The sequence below is a fragment of the Parasteatoda tepidariorum genome, chromosome 1 (assembly GCF_982258835.1).
Source record: "Parasteatoda tepidariorum strain Cologne lab strain chromosome 1, Ptep-v5.0, whole genome shotgun sequence".
Classification (NCBI taxonomy): Eukaryota; Metazoa; Arthropoda; class Arachnida; order Araneae; family Theridiidae; genus Parasteatoda; species Parasteatoda tepidariorum.
In genome coordinates this window covers 118,298,563-118,326,270 of record NC_141755.1, presented here as the reverse complement: position 1 = coordinate 118,326,270, position 27,708 = coordinate 118,298,563, and the positions used below count along the sequence as shown (strand labels likewise).

The 27,708-nt window shown below is 27.2% G+C and overlaps 1 protein-coding gene across 9 annotated transcripts; it reads left to right on the top strand.

Annotated features, from left to right (window-relative positions):
* Nucleotides 1-109: 109 nt before the first annotated feature.
* Nucleotides 110-26,718, top strand: LOC147816782 (transformation/transcription domain-associated protein-like). 9 transcript variants are annotated; one of them, XM_087151215.1, is made up of 14 exons: nt 271-693; nt 2,078-2,242; nt 2,787-2,836; nt 5,576-5,659; nt 9,976-10,142; nt 11,730-11,826; nt 12,788-12,997; nt 13,396-13,600; nt 14,205-14,287; nt 14,815-14,900; nt 17,685-17,836; nt 20,627-20,841; nt 24,455-24,545; nt 25,553-26,718. In XM_087151215.1, the coding sequence occupies exons 2-7, from the start codon at nt 2,137-2,139 to the stop codon at nt 12,812-12,814; spliced, it is 531 nt and encodes a 176-aa protein (XP_087007341.1). In that variant the 5' UTR covers nt 271-693; nt 2,078-2,136; the 3' UTR covers nt 12,815-12,997; nt 13,396-13,600; nt 14,205-14,287; nt 14,815-14,900; nt 17,685-17,836; nt 20,627-20,841; nt 24,455-24,545; nt 25,553-26,718. The 9 variants fall into 9 exon arrangements, with proteins under 9 accessions (XP_087007361.1, XP_087007344.1, XP_087007348.1 ...); XM_087151216.1 differs by lacking the exon at nt 24,455-24,545; XM_087151235.1 differs by lacking the exons at nt 2,078-2,242; nt 24,455-24,545; nt 25,553-26,718 and having other exon boundaries at nt 110-691; nt 20,627-20,736.
* The last annotated feature ends 990 nt before the right edge of the window (nt 26,719-27,708 follow it).

The following is a 27,708-nucleotide window of genomic DNA, read 5'->3' as shown; positions in this document are numbered from 1 at the left end:
ACACGCTGGCGCTGCGGCAAACGTCAGCGGCAGATCGAGTTAAGCCTTGGTTTTATTCAGTGATTTATTTATATTTATTATGTCCGACATTGTAAAAAAGAAAGTCCCGCAGTGGACTGATCGTTAAGACACGGTTCCCAGCAGATCACCGAAGTCAAGCATCACTGGCTAAGGTCAGTGTGCGGGTGGGTGACCACTTGGATCAGTCGGCGTAGGGACCGAGGGTGTGCGGTATTGGTCCTCGTTAAACTGTGCTACCGTAAAGTGCTCGACTTCGCGCGCAGGTCATCGGGCTACCGAAGCGGGGGTGCCATCCCTTCCGCACAGGATCAAAATTGTGATGGCATGTCTTCGGATCATCCTCCGGGATGTTTCCCAGACCGTCGCCAATAACCCATTGTGCAGCTCCAGTGCGACGTAAAGTAACAACAACAACAACAAAAAAGAAAAAAAATGCATTTTTGGCCTTGAGTGACAATGGCTTTTTACAATTTGAATACTTCCATTTGAACGGGTTAGTAACATGTACAGAAATAGGCAACCGGATCCTTTACATAATTATGAAATCAGTTCGTAAACAAACAAAAGGCTGTGATGAACATTTCACCAAGCATACCCTTAATTATTTAATGAAAATAGTTTGAAATATTCCAGTATGTGCATCAGCATTAGATAATGTCAATTAAGAATGGTGTGAGTTCTTTTTTTTTTTTCTCATAGTAATAAGCGCAATAACGTGTTCTTAATCTTTTAACATTGGAATTATTTATATAAAAGCTCAGCAATTTTGCATTGCACATTTAAATGCAACTAATATATTTTAAAGAAAATTTTGTGTAACATTTTTTTATAACTGGGCCGTGGAAATTTGTCAAACCTAGTGCCGGTATGAATGTAGTTGCTTTATCTTTATAATTATACAAGTTCAATGAGTCTAAATTGCTGTAAAGTCCGTTTTTCTATAATCTTTTTAATTCCTTTTTTTCTCCCTTTTTAAAATTGGTTAACCGTAGTTTTTGCAACTCTATTAAACTTTTATTACCTTAATCACTTATTGCAGTCCGTTTATTTTACCTTGTTATATATATGAGCTTGTTATATATTATCTATATAGTTATATCAAGTAGCTCATTATGGGAAGATTTCTGTATCATGATCTATAGCTGAATAAATGCCTAGTTTTGGCAGCTTTCATGCAGTGGTCCTTGAGAAACTAAAAAAAATAAAATAAAAGGGGGCCTACAGAAAGGATATTACTCATAGCCATCCTCAGACAAATTTCTACTTGTTTGATTTATTTTTTTTAGTTTGCAAATTTAAAATAATTTTGTTACCTTATAGTCGGTATGACAGATCAGGATACGGAAATATTCCCCTCATTATTACTGTATAGAAACTTAACTAATAATTGTAAATAAAATTCTGCTTTCTTAGTTAATTTGTGTGGAAATATTACGCAATTGTTAAACCTTTTGTGAGGGTAAACTAATCAAGGGTAACCAAGTACTTTTTGCTTCACTGGGCGCAAGGGAATAGTTACTAAAAATGTATGCATGTGCTTGTCTTAGTTGTTATTATGTGTTTGTGAGAATATGTACTAAAGACCTAATAAATATTGACCAGATCTGAAAGTGCGAGCATGTAAATCCACAGTTCCTAAAGCAATATAAGTTTGTAGTTATATATTGTTTTGATTTTGGATTATAAATCTCAAAATAGCTGAAACTCTACTTTTTTAAAAAGGTATCTAGTATAAAATCTAAGTAAATATGTGCAATATAAATAAACTCGATAAAGCAAACTCATGTTATCTCATTCGCTTTTGTTTGGACCGGAGGATTCATTATATTGAGCATCAACTGTATTTTTATTATTTTATGGAATATAACTCCGCTAGAGACTGAAGCTTTAAGTGGCGTTAAGTGAAAACTCTAATATAACATTTCTTGTTCTTATAAAACAGAATAATCTCTGTTTTTTTTAAATTTCTAATGCATGTTTACTAATTTTGCCTATGAATAATTGCAGTCCTTACAATTTATGCAAATTCTTAAAAATATTTAAATTTTTTTTATAGAATTGTTAAAATTGGAGGTGAGTTTTATCGTTGAATAGCTTTTTCTGGAGTCGTTAAGCATGGCAAAGATACCAGTAATGAGTGTATCAGCATCCATTAATGATCCTGTTGCTGTTATGAATACTTACTGCTCATATGTATCAATGCTCATAGATCCTGTTGCAAGTAAGTTTAATAATTAGTCATTGGGAATTGAAAAATCAGAATTTATTTTCACTTGAGAATTTCTCATAGCAATTTTGTATTTGAGATTACATAGATATTATATTTTGTACTAAGGATGTACCTAATGAATAACTATATACTTATGGCTCATGTTACTTTGTTGGTAATGTTTACAATTCTCATACATTGATATTCACAAAAAATAAAATAACCAAAGTAATATACTTATAAATAAATCTTACTTATCTACTTAAATCATACTTACTTAAAGATAACTATATACCTACCTATAAATAAATCATTGTATTTATCTGCACCTGATCAAAAATCATACTTAAATATTCTTACTTCTCATTTTTAATTTAATCAAATCCACATGTCTTTTTAAAGCAAAACCTTGATCAAATATATTTTATGCATTTATTGTAGTAACCTGTAATTATAGCTTATTTTATTTTTTATTTAATTATCTGTCATTGATTCACTTTTCCTATCGATTTTTATATTGCATAACTTTAATTTTCTCTTTTCTTTTCTTTTATAGAGGAGGAAAGTAAATTGAAAGCTTTGCCAGAATTGAGTGGAGAGCTTGAAGTAAGGTTTAAATTTAATATAGTAAAATGCTATATTCAGAATGTCATTGTATGGGGAATTCGAAATTTATTTTTTCAGTTTCAGAAATGACAGTTCATTTTTCATAATTTTGCAGATTATGTATGCCACAATTAAAGTCATTGTGCCATTAAGCCCAGCATTCAAATCTATTTTGACTACCGAATTACAGGAACCTTTTTAACCCACTGACGGTTCTGCACGTAAAAAGTCGCATTTTAACCTGCAGTCTTCTCTGCATAGCAAAACCGGTTTTCCCATGTAAACTGATAGGAGAACTGTGTGTAGGGGAGAAACATTCTCCCAATTTTGCCCATTTCCTTAACCGCCAGTGGGTTAAACCTCTCCCCATTTTCTAGATATTTAAATTTGCCTCCTATTTTTTGGTTCATTTTTCACTTTTTTACCAATTTTTTTTCTTTTACGTTAAATGCAATTGGCACTTTAGTTTCCCATATATTGATAAATTTATTTATTTGGAAATTAATGTTTTAGCACCAATTGTATGAAGATCATTGAATTTAATTGAATGGCAAATAAGAATTTAAATTCTAAGAATTAAGGAGCATTCAAGTGATTGGCTCAAAAGCTTTTTAAAAACTGTTTAAGCAAGCTGAGACATAAAAACACTATTTTTCCTCCCTCCTATATTAGTATTAATAGACTATTAATAATAAACATGTTATTAGATTTATTACTCTAATGAAGGGGGAAAAAATATTTATTTTGATACATTACAGTTTGAATTTGAAACCTAAAGACTAGAGGCACACCATTGAAATCAAATGTACTATGTTTATAAAAATATTTTTTCAAATAATAAATAAAAATAAAAGAATTTGAATAGATGTTTAACTAACAATAATAAAAAGAATATTTTAATGAAATATTTGTGTTATAATTTTGTAATAAAAGTATCCTTTTATTTTTTCAGACTATTGTTAGTAATCCACAATATCCTTCATTTTTGGATCAGGCTATAAAAATTTTCATCAGAGTTTTAGAAGATGGAGAACCATAGTTCAATGCTGAAAAAGCCACCCATGTATGTATTTTCATGTCATGCCAATGGATCATTTTGTATATTTTAATGTACATATTTTTATATATATCCTGTATTATTTTTTATGAAGGTAGCCAATCTAAACTTTTTTCCTTTACTCTTTTATGTTTTTTTTATTCATATGTTGTCAATTATTTAGTTTACATAACTGATGAACTTAATGAACACTGTTAATAGTCATTGATATGGGTTTAAGATAACAAAATTTGAACAGTATTTAAAAAAATAACCCCATTATTGCTAATGTCTGTAGGTTATGTTGTGTGTGTATGAAATCAACCTCATTTTAATGTCTTGGCAGAATAATCAGGTTTTCTCTATTTACGCTTCATCTCACTTTGTTTTTATATTCAAGACTGCTGTTTTTAAAAATTAGATTAAATCAGGGTTAGTAATTGTCCTGATGATCTTGATGTTCCTGATTTAAAGTATTTTATCCGTATTTGTCCTGAATTTTTTGTGTGTATTGAATATTCGATTTTCCAGGAATGAAAATGAAGATTTTTGGGAAAGTAGATTTAAAGAATTGAAAAATTTTGATCCAATATCCTTTTTCTTTCTTTTTTAAATGCTTGTCATAATCACAATATTTGATAGTTCCAATATATGGACTGTCTATTGATTATTTACATGATTTAGATATTTAGAGTCTTTCCCAGAGGATTCATTGTTTCAACTTCTTTGGGAATTAAGTCATTCAATGGAAAGGAAAATTGATAAGCAATTTCGCAACATCAAATTTTTATGATGTCGATTTCAAGGGTGATATGCTTACTTATTATTTTCACCAAATACAATAAAAAATCTTGTAAGATTTCCCAGTTGCACAAATATTGATTGTTTTCTTTCATGTGATTTCAGTCAACAAGCAGTTATAAAACTTTTAAATGATATATTAGGGGATTGCTTACTAAAATTAGTGTTCTACATAAATGTTAAACGGTATATTCATTGCATTTTTGTTTTGAGATCATTGAAACCCTACTTTAAAGAGATTAAAGTAATCTTCAACTCAATTACACATTTGAATTGTATAGGCAGAACAAGAACTTGCAGTATGTTTTTGTCCTGCATGCATTGTTATTTGTTGTGTATAATTGAAATACATAAAAATCAAGAGCATGGATCTAGAAAAGTTTAAACTTCTAGGATTTCATTTTTATGAGCCATGCTGTTTGATTAAAAAAAGTGTTAAATTTTACTGAAATATTGGGCTGTAAGTCTTTAGGCAACAGTGTGCCCAGGATTTGTAAGCCCGTAATTATAAATAATATTCTAATTAAAATTAAATTTATCTCTCCGAGGTAATACTAATACAAAAATTATGCAAAGTGAAGTTTATTTGGTAAAAATTTTGAATAGCTGAAAATATTTTTTGAAAACTGAAAATTTTCTTCTCTAGCTCTACATTTTATAATAATAAATAATTATAAATTACTTAACTACATTAGATTGATATTTACATCTGAACAGATTAGCTAATAAAATGTTGCTATATATTAACTTAGAATTTTGTTGCTTTCATAAAAACTCACAGAAATTATGCGGATATTTTTCTCAACATATATTTCCTCTATATGTTTAATGTTGGAATTTTATGACTTCTCCTATACTGATTTTATTGATGTTTTATTTTTATTCAAATATTCATATTTTAGGTGGAAAATGAGGAAAACATATTAGTAGTTTTGAGAATAATCATAGAATTTCATAAGACCTTCAGGCCACCATGCAGCTTTGAAGTAAGAATGTGTTATTTATATGATTTATCTTTTTCAATGAATTTGCTTTTGTATTAATATATTTCAGAGGGTACTATTTTGAAAACTATTTTATTAATCAACTTTTGTAAATTTTTGCATTACATTGAGTGGAATGTGTTTCTATAGGTTTTTAAACTCGTATTTTCATGGGGAAAAGAATATTGACTTGAGTGGATGTCATTTAATGTATCTTATAAGAGATTTTAGATTTTTCACTTGTTTGAATAATTAGTTATGACTTAAGACTTAGTTATCACTTAAAAGTTTAAAAAGATATTAATATAGGCTTCCATTATAATGACAAATGCTTCTATGAATAATTCTTGATAAAATGAGGGAGTAAAAAAAGGAGAAAATAGAGGAAGATAATAGTTCCGTGATGTATCAATTTATAAATAAAGTTTATAAGCCTATAATTTGCAATATAATTGTCAATGATCACAAGGAGTTAACTCATTTTAAATTCTCTGATCCTATTCTATTTCTTGCCAAATTGTTCCTAAAGTTTTCTTGTTTTAATTTCTCAAGGTTTTTTATAGACATTGCTTAAAAGAATTTCATATTTTTGCTTTTATTTAATGAAAAATTCTGAGGAATATTGATGAGTATTGTTTTTACCTAATTTTTTCCTTTTTTTAATTAGAATATATTTTTTTTTATCTAAGCCCAATTTTATTTTAAATGATTGATTAATTTTAATGATTATGTGTGTTATATCTGAAATGTTAAAGCTGCCTGATCCAAAATGTTCCCATACTATTTTACTCTAGAAGAAATAAATTTAATTATGTTTAAAATGTAAATCCATCTTAATCTCAATTATTTGGCTTTATCTTATTATTACTGTTTTAACTCTATTCATATTGAAAGCTAAATATTTAGTTAATTCATTTAGATATTTTCTTAAAGAAAATATTTGCACTAGCCACGTGCCCATGTTAATAACGAAGCCGAAAAATTTTACGATAATCGTAATCATAAATCATCTTTAAGTTTTAATAACACCTAAATAATTATAAACATAAATTAGCAACTAAAACATTTAAATTCTTATTCAAAAATAAAATCTAATCTCATTATACATTTAAATCTGATCGCGTGTGAGTAAGTATCGCGTTGGTCGCGGCACCAAATATGTTGTATCGGTAAACTAAACTAGTGGTTAGTACAACTTAATTTAATGACTAAAAATAGAAATTTAGATTATTGAATAATAAAAAAAAATTGCGTTGTGTTAATTTTACAATTGAGATACAACATATGGAAAAGTTATTAGGAATTATTACTAAACATGTACCATGCGGTACCAACGATAGCCCTAACAAAATCTTGAAACATCGTGGCTAAAAAGGATGAACTATAGTAAAAACAGTAATAATAAGATAAAGCCAAATAATTGAGATTAAGATGGATTTACATTTTAAACATAATTAAATTTATTTCTTCTAGAGTAAAATAGTATGGGAACATTTTGGATCAGGCAGCTTTAACATTTCAGATATAACACACATAATCATTAAAATTAATCAATCATTTAAAATAAAATTGGGCTTAGATAAAAAAAAATATATTCTAATTAAAAAAAGGAAAAAATTAGGTTTTTTAAAATAAACTTATCGATTCATCGACGCGCTTTGGATCCATCCCCGGGGAGGCCTAAGCCAAAAAAATGGCTAAATCAGTCAGCAACCTACAATTGAAAAAAAAATCATTAGAATGAATAAAATGGCGATCCACAGTGTCGACGCTAAAACTTAGCTCCTCCTTCTGCTTTTTCATTGGTTCCTTCCTCCACGACGTATCTAGGTACGTGAGATCGGTAAACCGTGGTGGTGCCATCTATCGAATTAAGCTAACTAGTAACGGTTGTTAAGTGAATAATTGTTTAAAAAAAACTGACTTAATTATATTAAAATTATAAAATATATTAGGAAAAAAAAAATATAACTCTAAAATGCCCATAGATAAAAAGGAAAAAAAAAGAGCCCAACATAATAATTATATAAACAATTAGCTAAAAACTATCACAACTACCTTCAATCCAACAATTTGTTCTAAATAAATCTTTTTAATGTAATTAAAACCTCTTTTTTTAATTTTTTTATTTCCATGGTTTAAATACTTTTTTTTATTCACTTATTTTGTATTGTTTGTTTTGGTACTCTTCACCTGCATGGCCTGTTAAACCACAATATACCAAAACATCAAGCATCTTAAAATAAAACTTAAGTGATTGGGAAATCTAAAGGTTGCATGCAGTGATGTGAGAATAATGATATATTAAAAAAAAATTAGCTATTACAAACACCTCTTCAACTTACAAATAAAAAAAAATCATGAAGAATAGTATAATCAACATGTGACTTTGAAGCAAAGAGAAAACATGTGAAATATTAATTATGAATTGTTGTGTTGCTTAAAAATATGGTTCAGCAAATTTAAATCTATGTATTAAAATAAAGGAGATTTCATCATAAATTTTATCACTTGTTAATATTTTAACTCAATACAATTTTCTGTAGTATTTTTTTTTAAAAAACTGTATATTCTTTTTAATTTGTTGAAATTTTATGAAACATTTATGTGTTTTTTTTTTTTTCCTTTTAAAATTTTAATTGAAAATGATTGATTGTTGATGCTTTCTCTTGCCGTGTGTTTATTTAATCAGAATTGGTTTATGACAAACTTTTTATTGAAGAAGAAAAAATATGGTGTATAAATATTTAATACTCTGCATTATTCAATATGAATACAGTTTTGTGATTTATAAACAAGCTCCACCTTTATTGTGATAACATATGAAATTATAATAATTATATAATTTATTTACCATATTGTATAATTATCATATCATATAACATCATGATATTAATTATGATTATATTAAAAAAGGCAAAATATTTGAAAGAGCATTAATATAATGTATGATTATTATTAATATGACTCTTAATAGCATCCTGAAATCGATTGGTTACACTATCATATCAAGAATATATTAGCAAAATGATCATAATTAATTTATTTTTCTATAACTTCAAATATAAATTGCTGATTTGAAATCTAATAATATCACACAATAGTTTTTCTTAATAAGTTAAGGTAAAGGGTAATAATAAAGTTTTGATTAAGAAGGTAAAAATTAAATAAAAATCAAATAAAAAAGTATTCTATTTTAGAGAGGAAGGCTCCTTTTTTAAAAAATTACTATAGAATCGAAATAGAATTTTAATTTATGGTAATAATTTTAATTAAAGGTATGCAGATTATTTGTTCTGATTTTTCGAACTATTTTTTTTAATACTTTTATTGCTTATATAAACATCGCAGAGGATGAGAAAGGGAATTGTTTACAGTATATGTAACTTTAGTTAGCAATATTTTTGTCATGATTTCCTTCAATTTTATCTGATATTAAATTTTGGAAACTTTTCTGTGTGTACATATAAGTATGAAAGATATGAGAATATAAATTGTTTAAAGTATGTACAATTTAAGACAGTATTATTTTTGTTAATATTCAAGTTGATACAGTTTTTATATGGTATATTTTTACTTTATAAATGATTATATCATTTTCTGTATACAAAATCTGATAACAATAGGAAAGAAATGAAATTGTTAATTTTTTTAATATATATATCGCTTTTAATAATTTTAAATTCGTAAAATTTTATTCAAATATTCCTTAATTTTTTATTTGGTGTTGCATTTTAATTTATGAATTGTTTTAGATTTAATAAAGTATATTTAATTTTTCTAAGTTAGTGTTAATTTATTTTTTCTCTTGATTTATTCTCACTTTTGTCTGTTCCTGAATTATGCACTTAATTTTTGATACGTAATATGTAAAGTTGAAACTTCATTTTTACACTTTAGAGATTTCATTCTTGACTTAATAAATTTCAGAGCTTTATTTTATGGCTTGCTATTTTCTGGCTGTTTATGATATGTATGGATGAATAAGAATAATCTTCTGTTATTTAATAAATTACCGTGTGATCTGTTTTTATCCTAGCAAAATCATATATTACCCCTAAAATTTGTTGAAAAAAGTTCCTAAAATGACCCTAAAATTTTAAAAAACTTTGCTGCTGCCCCTGTTGTATATATAAAGTTAAACTGGTAGTTCTCTTAACCAAATTAATAGCATGGTTCTCCAATTTTATGTGTGTTTAAAGAAAAATGTTATACTAAAAATTACAAAATTACTTTCTTCTATACTTTCTAGCATTAAAAATTGTTTATTTGTGATTTTTCTTTTTTTATATTGTTTATATATTTGATTTCTTTTACAGGTTTATTTAATCCCAATAGCTACTATGTCCCTAAAGGCACTGACAGAGCTACCTATAATTGTTGTCTTGATGTACCAGCTATATAAAATGAGTGTTCATAAAGATGTCAAAGAATTTGTGCCATTGATAATAACAACTAATACTTTACAACCCACAGCTCAACAGAGGTAACTTAATTTTAACATTACTCAAATATTTTTTTACCATAGAAAGTTTAATATTAGTGACTATACTTCAACGTTGAAATAGTCTATGAAGTGATAAATGTTTTAAAAATTATCTCTTTGTTTGCCAAATTACTCTTAGATGATAATATATCTATATAAGATAACTAAGAAATCTCTGGAAGTATTAAAAATGTTGCACTTTAGATTCCAGAAGTTGGAAGCAGTTTTCAGTTGATAATGATCATAGTCAGTATTTACATAACTTTTGATTTATCTAGCATTGATTCTCATATTTGCTGTAATAGTATTTGTTTTATTCAAATTTTCTAGCATCTAAATAAAAACTAATTTAAATTTAGCAATGTGAAATATCACTAAAATATATAATTTTGATTAATTTCAGAACAGTCATGAAAAAATAATTTCTAATTTTAAAGAAAAACTCATACATCCAATAAAGTTTCAATTAATTCACAGCATGTCCTATATAAGATAACGATAAAGTATTCTCTTTGATAAAATGCATCTCAATGTGGATATATAATTTTCTAATTCTTATTCTGTTTGGATCAAATCATCTAAACTTAGAATATAATTTTTTTAAAAATATCTTTCTACCAGCTCATAATTTAATTACGAAGTAGTTAGCCTGAGAAATATTTGTCAATATCACAAAAAATTTGATATTTTGTAATCTTTTTTCAAAATAAAAGCTTGTTAATCTTTTTTTAATTAAAACAAATGTTGTATCCAAATGAAATCAGATTTATTTTATTGGTCTCAGTTTTTATTCTTATCCTTGATTGAAGCTGGAATGTCTTTTCTCTTTCTTTGAAAAGGTTTGCAGCAAAAATATTGCAAAGTGTGAGTAAGTTTTTTTCTAAATATCTTAAAATAATGTCATATAGTCAACTAAAAAAATAGTTTAAGAAATATTGATGATATCGTGTATAACGTATTTTATTGCTTTGTTACACTTATTAAAAATAAAGCTTTCTTAATTGAAACAAACATTTTACTATGGAGTTCAATGTAACTTATTAAGTTAATCAGCCCACTAGGTATACCAAGACTATAATTAACACCACTCTTGTATCACCTTTTAATATACTGACCACTTCCCAAACTAGGCCATCAAATTGGTACATTACAAATGGTCAACTTGCATGATTTTTGCTGTAAAATCTATTTTATTGATTTTGATCTTGATTGTTGTTTTATCCTTGACTCCCTTGTCATTTTAATTTTATTTTTATAATGTTTACAGTCAAAATGTAGCAGAAAATATAGAGAGAAACTTTTTAAATTAACTACTTGCATGTAGGATATACCTTAAATGTCTTTCTTTTTTACTTATTTTATATTTCATACCAAATGATCAAGTCAGAGTGGTTTTATACAATAAAACTCTTCAGTATTGTTTTTTGCTTATTCAATTGTATTCTGTGAAAGAATTTTATGTTCAATGACTCTGTGGGACAAAGTTAAACATTAAATTTTATACATTTAATTTGTTCTTTGGGGAAAAAAGCAGACAAAATGCAGAATGTTTACAGAAATTTTATTTTTTGTTTTGTTTTATTTTAGGAGCAGTCCATCTCTCAACAAAGAAGTTTATGTTGACTTTATGCCTGCACAGATAAAAACATTATCTTTTCTGGCTTACCTAGTTAGAATATATAAAGTGAGTGGGTTAATGACTAATATATTAAGGATCAATCTTTATTTTTTTTAATAAATATTTTTTATCCTGTATTTTTAAGGAAATCCCTTTGCTGCTTAGAAGTACTCTAATGTGGTATAACAATGTTGAGCACACTGCTAACAAATTTTAAATAAAGAAAAATGTGTGTCAAAATTTTGTAAGGTTTTTGTTTAAAACAATGAAAAACGTTGCTTTTTCTTGTTTGAATGATTAGAATTTTCTATATTCTCAAGTTCTGAATACATATAAATAATAAATTTTTATCTGTTCTCTGTCAACAAAGTTATTGGTGTTGATTGCATTTTGTGTTGAAATAGAAGGGCAAAAGTTTAAAAAATTAGGAAAAAGGGAGTCTAAAGGAATCCAAAAGAAAACTGTTTATGTACTAAAAAAAATTGTAAAATGCCTATCATTCAATGTCATGGATTCTCAATCATTCAATTAGGTAAATCTAACTTCAGTGGATTTCAGAAGAACTCTTAAATTCTTAAAATGAACTTTACAAAAAAGAAAAGGATATTTAACGTTTTAGAAACTCTTACATGCTTTCAAATTATGGTGAATTTTTAATTTGAAATTTCACTTATCAAATATAATATTTTAAAACCCTCCTAATTTAAAAAATGTAGTTCAGGTTAATATCAAATGTAGGTTTTGTTTTAATAAAACAAAGATGTAGTAATCAATTTAGTTTTTAATCAACTTAATTTAGTTTGAAATTCAACTTCGAAATGATTTTTTCCTACATTTTGGTTTTTAAAATTTGTTGCTTTTTAAAATCGAGTGTTCTCAAAACAGATATGATTTTAATACGCAGCATGCACTGTAATTATGTTTATCTGAGTAATATTATACTAAATTAGTTGCAAATTTAATTTTAATTCAAATTTTGATAATAATTTGACACAGCTGTTATTTTAATTTGATTATTTCTTTGTAGTATGTTGTGAATGAACATTCCTCATAGTTTGCTGAAGGAATGATAGGATTGTTGTATCTATGTCCTCAAGAAGTGACCCACTTGTGCAAAGAATTGCTCATAGCAGCCCGTCGTATTTTAGCTCCTTGAATTATCTAATTTTGTTTAAAATAATAATAAACTGTTTGGAAAGAGAAAAGGTTTATAGAATTAAAATTTTTGTATTGTAATGTAAGTGTTTTTCCTTTCTTTTTGAAAAATAGTGTATTTAGTATCTAAGTATCATAGTAATTTTGTCTATGCATTAATTGATCCTACTCTAACTTTATGTGAATTTTTCACAACCAACATTTAGTAACATTTAGTGAACTTTGTTTTAGTAGAGAAAAATACACCTTTTTACTTTGTCTTTTGTATTTTTCATAATTAATTTAACCCTGTATACTGTTCCAAAAAATATCTTGATTTTTTTTTAATTGTTTGAGTTTTTCTTTGTTTCATTATGAGGCTTGGAAAATATATTCTAAATTAAAATTTCTTGTTAAATGTATTATATTTCACAGCTCTTTAATTGCCTTTACTGACTGTGGTATTACTTATTTTAATATTAGAATCTTGTACATTTTTAGGCCTTTTGCTTATAGTACTTTAGCTGATCTTGTGCATCATATGAGACAATATTTATAGTTGAAGGTTCTGGCTAAGGCTGTAAATGTGTTCTCAAGAAATGTTCATGATGAATCTTTAGTAACTACAATTCAAACAATGTCTTGTATGCTTATTCTGAATGTAATTGAATGCATTAGAATAAGATCTGATCAAGAAAATGTCAATGTAAGTTCTTTTTTTCTTATTAATTAAAATATAAATTTTAGGCCACTAATTAAATTTATTATAATGCAAGGCAATAATGCTTTTAAATTGTGAAGATTTTTTATTGTGTGAATAATAGTTGCATTTTAATGAAATCATGAGAGTGGTGTGTGCAGTTAAATTTATTTTGTTACACTTCTTATGTCTATAAAAATATGATGTCAATAACCATGAGAATCTGGCAGCATATCAAAGCCTTATACTTTCAGCCATTGAATGCATTGTATTTTTACATTATATTCTTCTAGCTACGAATTTCAACCATTTTTGCACCTTAACTATTCTTAAAGTGAATTTCAGTTCAGATTATTTTATGGTATTATAACTAGTTTATAATTCACGATATTATAACTAGTTTTGTTGTTCTGGCAATGAAAATTGTTCTTTGCTAACTATTAAGTCTATTGTAGAAATTTTCCAAGTTTTTTTTTTCTTTTGCAAATTAGTAATTTCCATAAGAATAATATTTGTAGCAACAGTAGTTCTGGTATATTATGTATGAAGCAGTGAAAAGTCATCTATGATGTTTATTATATTTTGAAAAAAATTTATGCTTTATTTATAGCCGTGAGTTGTTAATGAGGAGGCTTGAAGTTTTAGTTTTAAAACTACTGCAAAGCTGCAACTGCCTGTTCTGCAGAAAAAAGCGTAAGCATACATTTACTTTCTGTTAAATTTATATAGTTGCTTATAGTGCTTGTATTCACAGTAAAACTTGAAAATGTAATAACTCTTTGAAAAAAATAATAATATCCACTGTTTTTAACATCTTTTGACTAGTATTAATCATTTAGAGTAGAAAAAAAACTTGAAGGATATTTTCAATTGTCTTAAAGAATACTAATTTTAATATTGTCTATATAATATATATTGTCTAATCTATATAATTGTCTAATATATAATAAATATTGTCTTAAAGAATTTGTATCTGTTCAGTGCTGATAACTGCAAATGCATTTTAGAAATCATTCTTGTCACACATATTTATAATTGAAACACAAAGAATGAAACTATTATTTTGCTAAAAGGCATCCACTTTATTTTTTAATTTTTTAATGCAAATAAATTTCTATCTATATTATTGCCAACAGACAAAGTGCAAACATAACAAGCAATTTCAATGTTAAACATCTACTCACCAAGCTTTTTTTATCATCATATTTTTTTCCACTTAGTTTTGCTCCTTGAGTCCTCCCCGGTGGAGTTAAAGTAAAGACTGAAGTTCCATTCAGGGGGTCTATTAGACCGATGAGATGAAAAAGTAAGATTTGAGAAAGCAGTCGGGTTTACGCATTATAAGGTTTTTATCATTACTGTTACAGTTACTTTTTTAAAAAAAAAAAAATCAGAATTGCATTTTCATATAATTAATAAAGTTGAACCCTGCTACGAGAACAATTGACTTGATATTTTTGACTGCAACATTGTTTTCCTCACGCTGTTTCTACACAGCCTTGATCACACACAACAGCACCCCACACACACTCGACTGCTAATTTCAAGGCGAGAGCGACCGCTCTAACAACCGTGATTTTAATACAACTCTCCTGGACTCTGGCAAAACAGCAAGGAATCAACTATTGGTATCCGTTCATTGAATTCTATCACAGATAAAATTCTGGTGAGGAGTATTGTAGCATAGCTACCACTACAATCATTCACCAATATATATGACATGCTAACTCAATTCCATCTAGAGGTACCTTTAGATAGATGACAGTTGACATGGTCGGTAGCTTATCCCCTCACTGGATTGAGTTTTAAATGAATTATAATACAAAAATGATAACAGCAATCAATGAACTCAAGGTCAGTCTTCTAGTGTTAAAGGTCTTTGTCAGACAAAAAAAGGATTTCCTGTAAACGTCAGAGAATTATATAAATGTAATTTCTGAATTTATTTTAAATATCGGATCAATATTTTGGAATATCTTTTATTATTCATTGAAAAAATAATTATGATCAAATTAGTTAAGGTGAAGGTAGTTAAGGTTCTGTTGAATATAATTACCTTCAGTAGCAAGTCAGTTTTTGCTACAATTAAATAAAATTAAACGAAAATTATACCAAAATATTTTTTTGTTATTTAATAAATGGGGAAATTGTGTTCAAAATAACTATCCTTTATTTAACAATAAAGGAAGTATTCTTTTCCTATGTGAGAATAACCCAAATAAGGTACTGCCTGGAATGTTATTTATTCCTACTTATCTCTTAGATAGTAAAAATAAACAGAATATGAAATGTGGTGATACTAATAACTATAAATTTTTCTGAGCTTAGTTCACTTGTTTCTTTATCTGTTTTTGATACAGTTCTTAAAGTGTATCAGAAACTCAGAGATAGTTATTATTTTTTTTTTTTAAATTAAATAGATATAAATTATTTTTAAGTATCACATTTTAGGGTATATAGGCGGAGGCGGCCATCTTAAAGAATAAGAAGGCTGCTGGACATGATCTTATTTCAGCAGAACTACTAAAAAATTGTGAACATTCATTATTGATTAATTTATTTGAACTTATTACTGACATCTGGCACTCTGAGATTATGCCAACAGATTGGAATATCAGCATTTTGTGCCCAATTCACAAGAAATGAGATCCTATGACCTGTGCCAACTATCGTGGCATTAGTCTTCTTTGTATAACTTATAAAATTCTATCTAGAATCTTATATCTTAGGCTGTTACCATTTATTGACTCACAAATATGAAAATATCAATGTGGATTCCGTGCTGGAAAATCAACTAAAGATCAGATATTTTGTCTCCTTCAGATTTTGAAGAAATCAATGGAATTTAACATTGAAACACCTTTTATTGATTTCAAGGCTGCTTTTGATACTATCAATAGAAACTATCTTTTTGAAATAATGAATACTTTTTAAATACCTTCAAAACTCATTAAATTGATGAGACTTACATTGAAAGATACAAAGTGTAAGATTAAGTTTCTGGGGTCTCTGTCAGAAAATCTTGACACGTTTACAAGGAGATTCGCTCTCCTGTCTTCTTTTTAATGTTGCGCTTGAGAGAGTAGTTCGTGATTCAAACATCAACACCAGTGGTTACATTTTTACTAGATCAGTACAACTACTTGCATATGCTGATGATGTCGATATAATTGCTCGTTCCCTTCCTGCCCTGAAATAAGATATGGGTTTATGTATAGTTTTCTTAAAGCATTACCTTTTGTAATGATGGATTTAACTGGTGAAGTTTCAAGTGGTGCTGTTGATCTTGCTAAGTAAAATAGACAAATTTATTTTTGAGACATAACAATATAAGTTTTATTTATGAGTTTAAAATAATTTTATAATGTATATTTCAAAGTTATTTAGTTAATCAAGTAATGTATGATGTATTAGTTTCCTTATTAATACTTTGTTTAGATTTATCATGATCCTCCAATCAATATTGTTTTTGTGTATATTTACCACTATAGTTTAATATTAGTATAGTTTTATACCATTGTTACATTACTTTTTAACTTAAGCATGAATTATCATAATGTTATTTTTACTTTGACTTCTGTGCAGCATACTCACATCAAGCTTACATGTTTTTAAATTGTACTTTCAACCTAGTTTTTCAAATTTTTCATTCTAAAGCAATGATTACAAGAAAAACCAAATATTTCTCCTTTTTATATGTATTAATTGCCTTGAGTTAAATAAACTTGAAAACAAAAGAAATTGTGAATATTTTTTAATATAATGCTTTTACTTTCTTAAGTTAAAAATAAACTGTTTAATGTGTCAAGTATCAATCCGAGGCTTTTCAAAATGTAAGACTTTGCATTAGCTAAAAAAAATGACAACTGCTTTAATCAGTGGATATCATGACACAACAATATTTCCTATTTTTTATTGTAATTGATAGGTTGAAAAAGTTAGCCAATATGTCAAAAATACTACATGTTATATGCTTTTTTATTAGTTCTCATGAAAATCCTTTTTTTTTTCCTTACTTATTTACAAACAATTTAAAAAGAAACGAAATGATTTTACTTCATTAATTTTTTCTACATTTTTATTTGTTTAGAAATAATTTATAAACGATGCTCACTACTTACTGTTAACATTTTCCTGGTGATGATGCAGACATGGTTGCAGCTCAAAACAAAGCTATAATTGAAGTTGTTCAGGAACTTGTACGACAGCCGACTCAACCAAATACATGAGTTAAAGATCAGAGTAAGTATTTTTAATGTATTTTTCAATAACTTTAATAACAAACAGATTTATTTCTTTAGTTTTAATTATGTAAAAAATTAAATATTATGAACAAATATATAAATTAACGTGAATGATTTCCTTATAAATTTATATGGTATAATACTATTTATAAAAAAAGAATAATTTTTTATCACTCAAAGAATAAATTGAAAAAATTCGAGACTTCAAAGAAATTTGTCATCAGGGTTGTTAGGAGACAGACAACCCTGACTACAGAAACTTAATTTTTTAACTTAACCAAGCTTAAGTCAGTATAGAAAATTACTACTTAAATTTTAGGGACCATAATTGTTTTTCCCTGAAATGTTCATAAGACCGGAAATTTTTAGCATTAAAAACATAAGTCAGGGTGCATAGCGTTTTTAAAAAGTGCTTAAAGGTGCTTTTTTTTTCGATTTTCGTTTTTTAAAAGTCATTAAAGGTGCTTCTTTCTTTGGGTGTTTTTAAAAAGTGCTTAATTTTCCCTTTTTCAAAATGAGTTTTTTCCTTTACTATGTTAGTTTTCGCTTTAAATTATGCAAAAAAGACACAGTACACATTGTTCTATTCAACGTTTTCATAAACAATTCAACCCCAACCTCTTTCGGCAGTCCGTAGCGTATGAAAACGCCATTAGTTTTGCATGATTGAAAATTTCATGATTTTTGACGATTGTCAAAAACAACGCCAAAATTTTTTTTTTTTTAACAAGATAAAACCGTCATTTGTCAAAAATTTTCCAACCCTGCCTAACTATGGTATTTTTTTAAAGTGCTTAAAAATATTTTTTGAGTGCTTGAAAAGTGCTTATTTTTTCTTGAATAATTTGGCTATGCACCCTGTAAATAAATTTAGCTTATCATAAAATAGTTTAGTTTATCTTTATACAGTGTTAAGCAAAATTCTTTGAAAATTGGAAGATAATAATTTAAAATTTCATGAAGCTTAAAAATATTACAGCAAAAATAGCAATGTGTTGCATTAAACTGCAATTGTGATTTCATAAGTTATTTGTAAAAAATTTTTGAACTGAATTGTTCAAATTTCAAAAAGTAATGCTAAATGTTCATCCCTTTGCCTCCATTTTTAATAAAATTCTTCATAAGGTTCATGGATGAAAATGCATGTTTATTCGTAAAGGATAAGATTTTGAAGTCATATATTATCTCTAATATACAATAATTTGGTAAGGATATAATTATTGTAAATATTATGTAGTAAATATATTTTTTATTTGTGGCAAGTTGTAAAAAGTTTTTTCAGACAGGAAAGAGCTGGCTTGTGAGTGGTAATTTCCCTTTACCTGGTTCAATTGATGAAAATCCTTTTATGTATGATTTTTGATTAGAAAATATAATCTTAGTATTTATTATGTTTGGACGCTTTATCAAGAATACAGAAAATTCTAATTTCTGAACATAGAGAAGCTGTTTGATGCTGTTATTAATTGGTAACTTGTAGCTCAATTATTTCAAGTTTTTATTTTTGTCAAGTCTTAAAAAAAATATTTTCAGACTGGCATGTGAGTGGTAATTATCTCATACCTGATTTAATTACAGAACAATTACTATTGCCTCACAAGCTGTAGATAATTGCTGTAGTCATTGCTTTTCAATTTCCGTTGAATATCCAATTATAAGCGAATTTCATTGAAATCTGTATTCAAACTTGAAATGCAGGTGTTGTGGAACATATTCATAACTTTTAAACTTGTCTTATTTACTGAAAAAAATTGACTTTAATCTTGAAATTCGATACTACTAATTCTTAGCTTAGCTGGATGATCATGCAACTGATCAAATTCTGCAAGTGGCAATTATTTTGAAGTTGATGTAAGTAAACAATTTAATTGTTTACTTATAATTAAACAATTTAATTGTTAGTTTATTTTTAACTGAAAACAAACTTAGTAAAAAAGTATACTTAAACCTTACAATTCCAGTTGGGATAGGTGATGTTGCTTCGATAATAATAGTAGACAATATATGGTGAAAATAAAATAAATCATAAGTGATTTAAAACAGGAACAGGGTGACTGTATGAAACTTTTATTTCATAAAATAATAATGCAGAGCTCTTGTTGCCTAGTTTACATGTAACATTTTAGGAAAAAATAATATATTTTGAATAATAATATAAGAATAAGCCATGGGAGATAAACTCACTATGACCTGTCTGATTAAATGCCAGTTAAGAAGTGCATATTTAATTGTTGGTTTGGAATACAGAAAGAGATCCATTAAAAATGGACAAAGCCAAAATTCAAGCCAATTGTACTAATCTCACAATATTTACATTTAATTAAGCAGGCTGGAGATTTATTTCCAGGAAGTTCGTTGAAAATCAAAGTAAACCTATTAAATTGTTTTTTGTACACAGTTGGGACAGAATTGAATTATATTTGTTTTAGTTGCTTTACATTAAAAAGTTAACTATTGCATTTATGAAGAAGGAAAATCATAGAAATATGTACGTTTTTTTTATTTTATAAAATCAATTGATTTGTTTAATTGTGAAATACATTCTCGTTTTTTATTTTATTTTTGGGGACTACTGAAATAAAAAAAATAAAGTTTTACAATAGTTTGTGAAATTTTAACTGAGGACATTGAGAAACTGTGTGAGATTATTGATAGATTGTAACTTGTAATCTTTATTTCAAATATATTCTTAGCATTTATTATCTGTGTAACATTGAAGGCCTCTAAACTGTTTTGTTTAAATTTCTATACATATTTACTTGAGTTAATTCAGTTTGAATATTTATAGGCTATGCATTTATGGAAAGTAATTGCAGAAGTTAGAAATACAAGCATCACGAATATTATTTAGCCTCATAAAGAACTGCTCATTGATTATGTTCCATTGCAAAGACACAACCTACGACGAAACTACTACGAAAGCACAGCCTGTGCTATCTCCAATAGGATTGTTAGACGGGAATACTTTCCTCATCACTTTAGAACCTCGTCTTTTCTCATGTGGTATGTAAAAGAGACCTTTTAAAAGTTCTATTAATATTGCTTAATTATGTAAAACATATTAATATTGCTTAATATTATTTACAAACAATATTATAACTAAAGAACTCAATATTACTAACTCAAATGGTTAAAAAAAATTGCAAATTTATTACTGTAAAAATAAGACAAGAACTCAATTTGTCAGTTAAATATCAAATGAAAAGTAAATAAATTTAGATTAGAAAACATCAAAAAAATAAATTATTCTAAATTGATCTTTGCAGTTCATTATTTTTTATTTCTCAAAACATAATCCTTGTCTCTGAATTAAAGGGATAATAACGATCTGTCATAAGAATAATTTCAGAAGATTGATATTTCATTTAAAACCCATCAGTGATCCTGTTAAATTTTTGGAAGCTATGGAAGCCCTTTTACCCTCTCTTAAACGAATTATTAACATTTCTCCATAATTTTGTCTTTCAGTGCATAGCTTATTATTTTACTTCAATTAGTATACATTTTGGGGATAGTAGTTAACCACAATATCAGCCTTCATCTATGAAAAGGTACCCCTACATAGAATCGAGTTAACATGTCTTGTATACTAGTGAATTGGAATTACGGTCAAACCTGTTTATCTCAAATCTCACGGGAAAGGCGAAAAATTTGAGATTGTGAGGTTTCAAGTTATACAGGTACTTACAGTATACTAATTAGGAAATTCTATTAAAAGTGCTTTAATTGTTTTTAGTTGAAAAATATACACATTTCTTTAAATTAATTATACCATATATATCTATTTACATAAAAAAAATTTAACATATATTTAACACTGAAAATAATTTTTCCATGATTTTTGACGTATAACCTTATTTGTTTTGATTATTCTTTTGAGGTTAGAAAGAGCGCAAATACATCAAAGCCAACATCTTCCTGGGATTCAAGAATAGTTTATAAGAATTCTACAGCTTTTTCTACCTCTTTTGCATTCACTTTTGATTCATCAATATGATCTTCAGCTTCTTCATCTGATATTCCTGATCTATTTCCGCATCTGCCAATGTTCCGCATGTTGCCAGGCAGTTGTCCACGTGTAAACATCTTCAAAATTAATGTCAACATTAAAACTAGATTTTTTTGCATTCCATTCTGGTAAATCTGGCACTGCAGTTTCGTCATCTTGCCTTGTGAGCCTGGGCCTTCCTCAGAAGCTTTTCCCATTCTGCCCTTTTCCCAGCAATTGATTTCCAGTTCTTTACTTTAAGGATGCCAAAATCCTCATCCACACAGTCCTTCCATCTCTTTTTGGGCCTCCCTCTTGGCCTTTTATTGGAGGGGGTTGCATTAAAGACTCTTAATGCTGTTTGCTCTGGGCTCATTCTCACTACATGCCCGGCCCATCACATTCTACTTAGTTTAATAAATTTAATGATATCATCGCTATTAGAGATCTTATATATTTTAAAATTATATCTTTTTCTCCAGTTGTTGTTATCGAGGATAGCACCAAAGATGATTCGTAAGACCTTCCTTTCGAAGGTTGCTAATAACTTCTCTTCCCTTTTCGTTAAAGTCCATGTTTCTAAAGCATAAGTCAAAACTGACTTGATTAATACCTTATAAAGTAAAATCTTCGTCTTTTTAATAAGTGGGATTTCAATAATGATCTTAAACCATAGAAGCAGCGATTGGCTGCGATTATTCTTTTTCTGATTAATCAAAATATAAATTTACAAAACATTTATTTGTTTCATATAATTTTTAAATTTAAAAATGAGAAGCTTTATGGCATTTATCTAATTTATGTTTTACAATACTATTTATTTAATACTATTACATAAGAACTCCAACCTTAACGGAGTCAAATTAATACATATGGTGCATAGCGTTTTTTAAAAGTACTTTCAGGTGCTTATTTTCATTTTTTAAAAGACCTTAAAGGTCCTTTTTTCAGTGGGTGTTTTTTTAAAAGTGCGTAATTTTCCCTTTTCGAAAATGATATTTTTTTCTTTACCATGTCGATTTTCGACTTGTATTATGCAAAAGCGTGTTTTTTACATTGGTCTATTCAACGTTTTACCAATTTATTCACCCACAATCTATTTCGGCGTACCATCTGTTTATAGCGTACGAAAGCGCCAAACATTTTACATGTTTGATAATATACTTGCGAGACTGCATGTGCTTTTGCTGAGCTGGGTTCGGTGAGATTGAGTCTCTCATGTACAACTCTCATGTACGAGATGAGACTCTCATGTACAACTCTGCTGCATTTTGCAAAATATTATCAATTTCAGGCTTCATTTTCCACCCTCTAATTTCGAACCGAAAAATCTCTCGATTATTTTATAATGGCTAATTTAATCAAGAAAAGAGTTCTTTGTCATAAACTAGTTATTTTATCATAATCATGTAAAGTTTCTAAAAATTATTTTGTATTTTGTTAATGTATATAGTGCTGAAAAATATTTCTGAGTGCATAAAAAGTACTTGAAAGATACTTTTTTTTTGTTGAAAGATTTGACTATGCTCCCTGATCAAATACTGATTGTATATTAGGGTGCACTGAGTTTTTATTTTCAAAACACTAAAGTGTTTTTTTTTTTTTTTTTTTTTTTTTTTTGAAAAAGAGTCTTAAGTGAAAAGAAAAACACTGATACATAGCTGCCAACTCTACTGGAGTTTTGCCAGTTTCTCCTGGTCTACTGGTTTAATAAAAATTCTCCTAGTTTCTGTACATTTTAAAAAATTCCCTAAAATTGTGTAAGTTTCTTAAAAAAATCTCCATTGAAATAGATAAATGCTTGTTTAATTATTTAAACAAGTACATAATGCATAATGAAATGGGCTTCATTTAGAGATATCAATTTAAAACTTTTTCTGTTCTAAAATCGTTCAGTTAATTTTTATTCAGGACTCCGTTTGAAATTAATAAAAAAACTCTTTTAGCTATCTTTGATGAATTAAATGCCTTTTAGTATTCAAAATTATGAAGGAATATAATACTAAACTAAAAATTTTAAGTATATTTAATGTCAATCATAACTGGAAAATATTAAATTTTTTCTATTTTTATTACTATAAAAATCCCTAAAATTCCTTATGTGTAAAATATTTAGTACATTATGCAACAGTTATTATGAAATTTATATTATTTCGTAAAATCTGCTGGATTTTTTCCTATCTATGTTGGCAGCTATGCTGATGGGTAAAAAACTAATATTTGATGATTTGTTCAAATCACTTATGTCACCAAAAGTAAGTGTTTGAAAAATGAGAAATATACGAATTTCTTGCTATTTTATTTTTTAAAACTTATTGCCATGAAATAATCATTAAAAAAAACAAGTTTGTTAAAGCTTTGAGTCTCTTGTCTGGGAGTAAAATAGATATCTACAAATTTTAATTTTATGTATATTTTTTTTCTTCTTACATAAAACTCCTTTTTGGAAATCAAGTGTTTTAAAAAATAAAGCTTTTTTTTGTTGCTATTTAACATTTTGTACTCAGCATTTATTTTAACATTTTTTTCTTAATAAAGTAATAAAAGTTTCAAAATTTAAAATAAATATTGTGATTCTTAAGTTTTCTATTACATATTGCAATGTTTAACTTCATTGAATTATTTCAGGATATGAAATGATCCGTATGTGAGCATCTTTAGAAGGGTTTCTTTATTTCTATGAACTGAACATTGAAATGCTTGTGTTTTAATAAAACAGGTGGGAAATATTTGCTTCTTAAAATGAATAATAATAAATATGAATTGTGTATCTTCAGAATTTGGAATTTTTTGGCTGGTAAAATTTGACATTAAAAACTGTGGTTGGTTAGATTTAAAATCATAAAAACTATCTCAAAATTCTTTTGTTCCATAGTTAGACTTTGTAAAAGTTAAGCATTACATAATTATTGAGTAGCAATAAACTGCTACTCAAAATTAACTGTATTATTTAAATTACAGTGAACTCTTGCTACTACGATATCCCATACAACAATAATTCCCTTATTACGATAATATTTCGTGGTTCCGACAAACTTGCATGCGAATGAATGTCATGCTCCTCTCATTACTACGATATTCTCTGAAACAATAAACCCCTGTAAAACTATTTTATTTCCAAATTTCAACCTTATTTTCTCTATTTATTATCGGTTTTCAGATAATGTAAAAAATCTTATTTTATCATCTTTTACTAATTTTTTTCCATCTTTTCTGATAAGAGTTTTGGGTATTCATACTTAAAATTATTTGATAATGAAAATTATTATGCTATTTGTAATTGTGAATTCAATATATGATTTTAGTAGTAGCTATGTTTAATATGTGATTAGTTTATTTAATGATATTGATAAATTGGTTATGTTCTTTTAAGTAATATAAAATACAATTTTACATAAAATATTGCAAACATAACTTAAATTCTTTTATATAAAATATATTAAAAATATCACTTATTTTAATTTTTTAAGAAATTCATAATTTCTTTTTCTTCACTTATTTGAGAATGACATTAAAAAGCTCTAAAATTAATATTATTATTTAAACTAGATTGCTATTTTAAACTGTCTAGATATTTGATAATTCTTTTTGAAAAGGGGTTTATTCCACTTGAGTTGAAAATTTAAGAAATTTAAATTTAATTGGTAAAAAATTGGAATTGTATTGTTTAAAATTAGTTTATATTGATTAAACTGATATTTATTTAACGAATTTTTTATTTCTCAGGCTTTAAAAAATTTTGCAACAAAAGATGTTAGGACTTTTTAGATGTCTTTAGTCAACAGCAAAACTGTCCCTTATTGATTTTTTTTAAATGATTGAAATTTTTAATTATTTTCCTCTCAAGTAAAATGTGCAACAAACATCTTTTATTTTAACATTTATTTCTCAGTTTGAACATTCAGGTTGCTCATTATGTATTAATGTTAAGATTTATTTTTTGAAACCTGTTAACATTTGTTGGTAAACCTTATTTATGACTAAAGTTTTGAATTTTTTAGTTGTTTTCATGAATAAAAAATTTCCAAGTGATGTATGAATGATGATTTTTGATGTATGTCGCATTTTTTAATAATGTTCGTATAACGTTTGTTTTTAATAAATGTTAATCGTCATTATGTTTGCTTTTGTTGAACTTGGTTCATTAGGTATCTTATCTATACCTAATAGTCAAGCAAAATTTAGGTTTGTTGCATCAAAATAAAAAAGGCCCACTCTCTTTTTTTTATCTTTTTTTCTTTGCCGAGCGCGAAATAACTTTGAAAGACGATATAGTAGCCCACTTTCAGAGTAGGGGAGGAATTTTAACATGGTTACCATGTCTCAGCTTCGTTAAATCTGCCTGGAATAGAGAATTTAAATATTAACTTTTAAAATCTGTTTCCGTATCCTGTAATATTGTTTGGAAGCTATTGAGTTTATTCGTTTAGTGTGAAAATTCTAAACTATATTCTTTTATTCAAACTTTGTTTTCATACTTGTGTATCATTTTATTGAATTGTCAATTTTCAAATAAACAATGTATTCATACGCTATTGTAAAAGAGCCCAGATGCAAAACCTTCACACTGCTGCCTGCAGCAAGGTTTTTTCTCTAACAAAACATATAAACAGTTGTTTAAATAAATATACTGATAAAATTTTAAAGAATATTCAGAATAAGAAAAAACTTCTGTACAACTGCTTTTCGAGATGGTAGTTAAGATTTGCACCTAGACTAGACATTTGGGACTTTATAGATGAACTGTAATAGAAATTGTTATTTTCCAGATCATATGTTGTAACAGTTTTTTGAAGTAAATATTTAAACCATGTCTTGTACAAATACATTGTTTTATTAAATGGCAAACAACTCTTGTAAATATCTTGAATAAACTTGTAATTTTGAAATTATTTTTAGTGTTGTTGCTTAATATTACTTCTATATAGTACATTTCAATTTTTAAAGGCCGCTCAAATATTTTACCAGCGAGTTTTCGTTAATTTGGCACTAACCCCCCTCTTGTTAGCAAAATAAGAATTGCACTTCCATCGCTTATGTAGGAAAGTCTAAAACTTTTTTTTTTCACTAACTTGAAAATAAAATACTTTTGTGAAAAATCAGCTTCAAATTAAAATAAGCGATGCAAGTTAGCAAAACAAGTGTTCCATTTTATAAAGTTTCCTGTTTCTTTAGGAATCTTGAGTTTACTTTCAGTGGTAAAGTCTTGACCTCGGGAAAAGGAAATTTAGTCCAATTCTTTATTTCGTAACTTTAAATTTGAAATAAAGTTTACTAAGTGCAATTTTTTTCAATTGAGAAGTTTTGAAAATGTGGTTTTAATGTTATCGGTAAGTATTTCTCAAACTCCTCACCCTTGTGGGCAAAATAATCTCAAAACCATCTGCTTTGCTTTTGTAATATTTGAACGACCCCTTATAAATTCGAATAATAAATAAAATTGATCAATTAAACTACTAAATGCAGCCTTCCAGAAAGTCTAAAACTCATTTTGCATTAAATGTTCATGTTTTCAAGCACATAGTGATAGAATTCGTTTTGCACATCGTGCTTTTTTTTTTGATTTTTTGCTAATAAATTCTGCCTTTAATCTATAGCGGATACTTACTTAAATGCATATGAATATTATACGCTATCCAAACTACAGAAATAGTGGCAAATGTCAAAATAAGTTAGTAAATTTGAAAAATATATCTCTACTGGTATTTTCAAAGTATATCCTGATAAACATATGTGCATCAAATGCGAGAATATCGCCTACAATGATATTGAATATGAAAAAGTCACTATCATTATTTGTAACTATAATTATCGATTGTTAGAAAAATTAAATGTCAAGGATAACATCTTAAATATTATGTGATAATTTTTGAATACGATAT

Bases quoted from the DNA above. Each gene is read 5' to 3' on its own strand.
- LOC147816782 (XM_087151216.1), top strand. From the start codon at position 2,137: ATGGCAAAGATACCAGTAATGAGTGTATCAGCATCCATTAATGATCCT. The intron at 2,837-5,575 runs GTAAGGTTTAAA...TTCATATTTTAG, and splicing joins AATTGAGTGGAGAGCTTGAA to GTGGAAAATGAGGAAAACAT. The intron at 11,827-12,787 runs GTGAGTGGGTTA...ATTTCTTTGTAG, and splicing joins ACCTAGTTAGAATATATAAA to TATGTTGTGAATGAACATTC.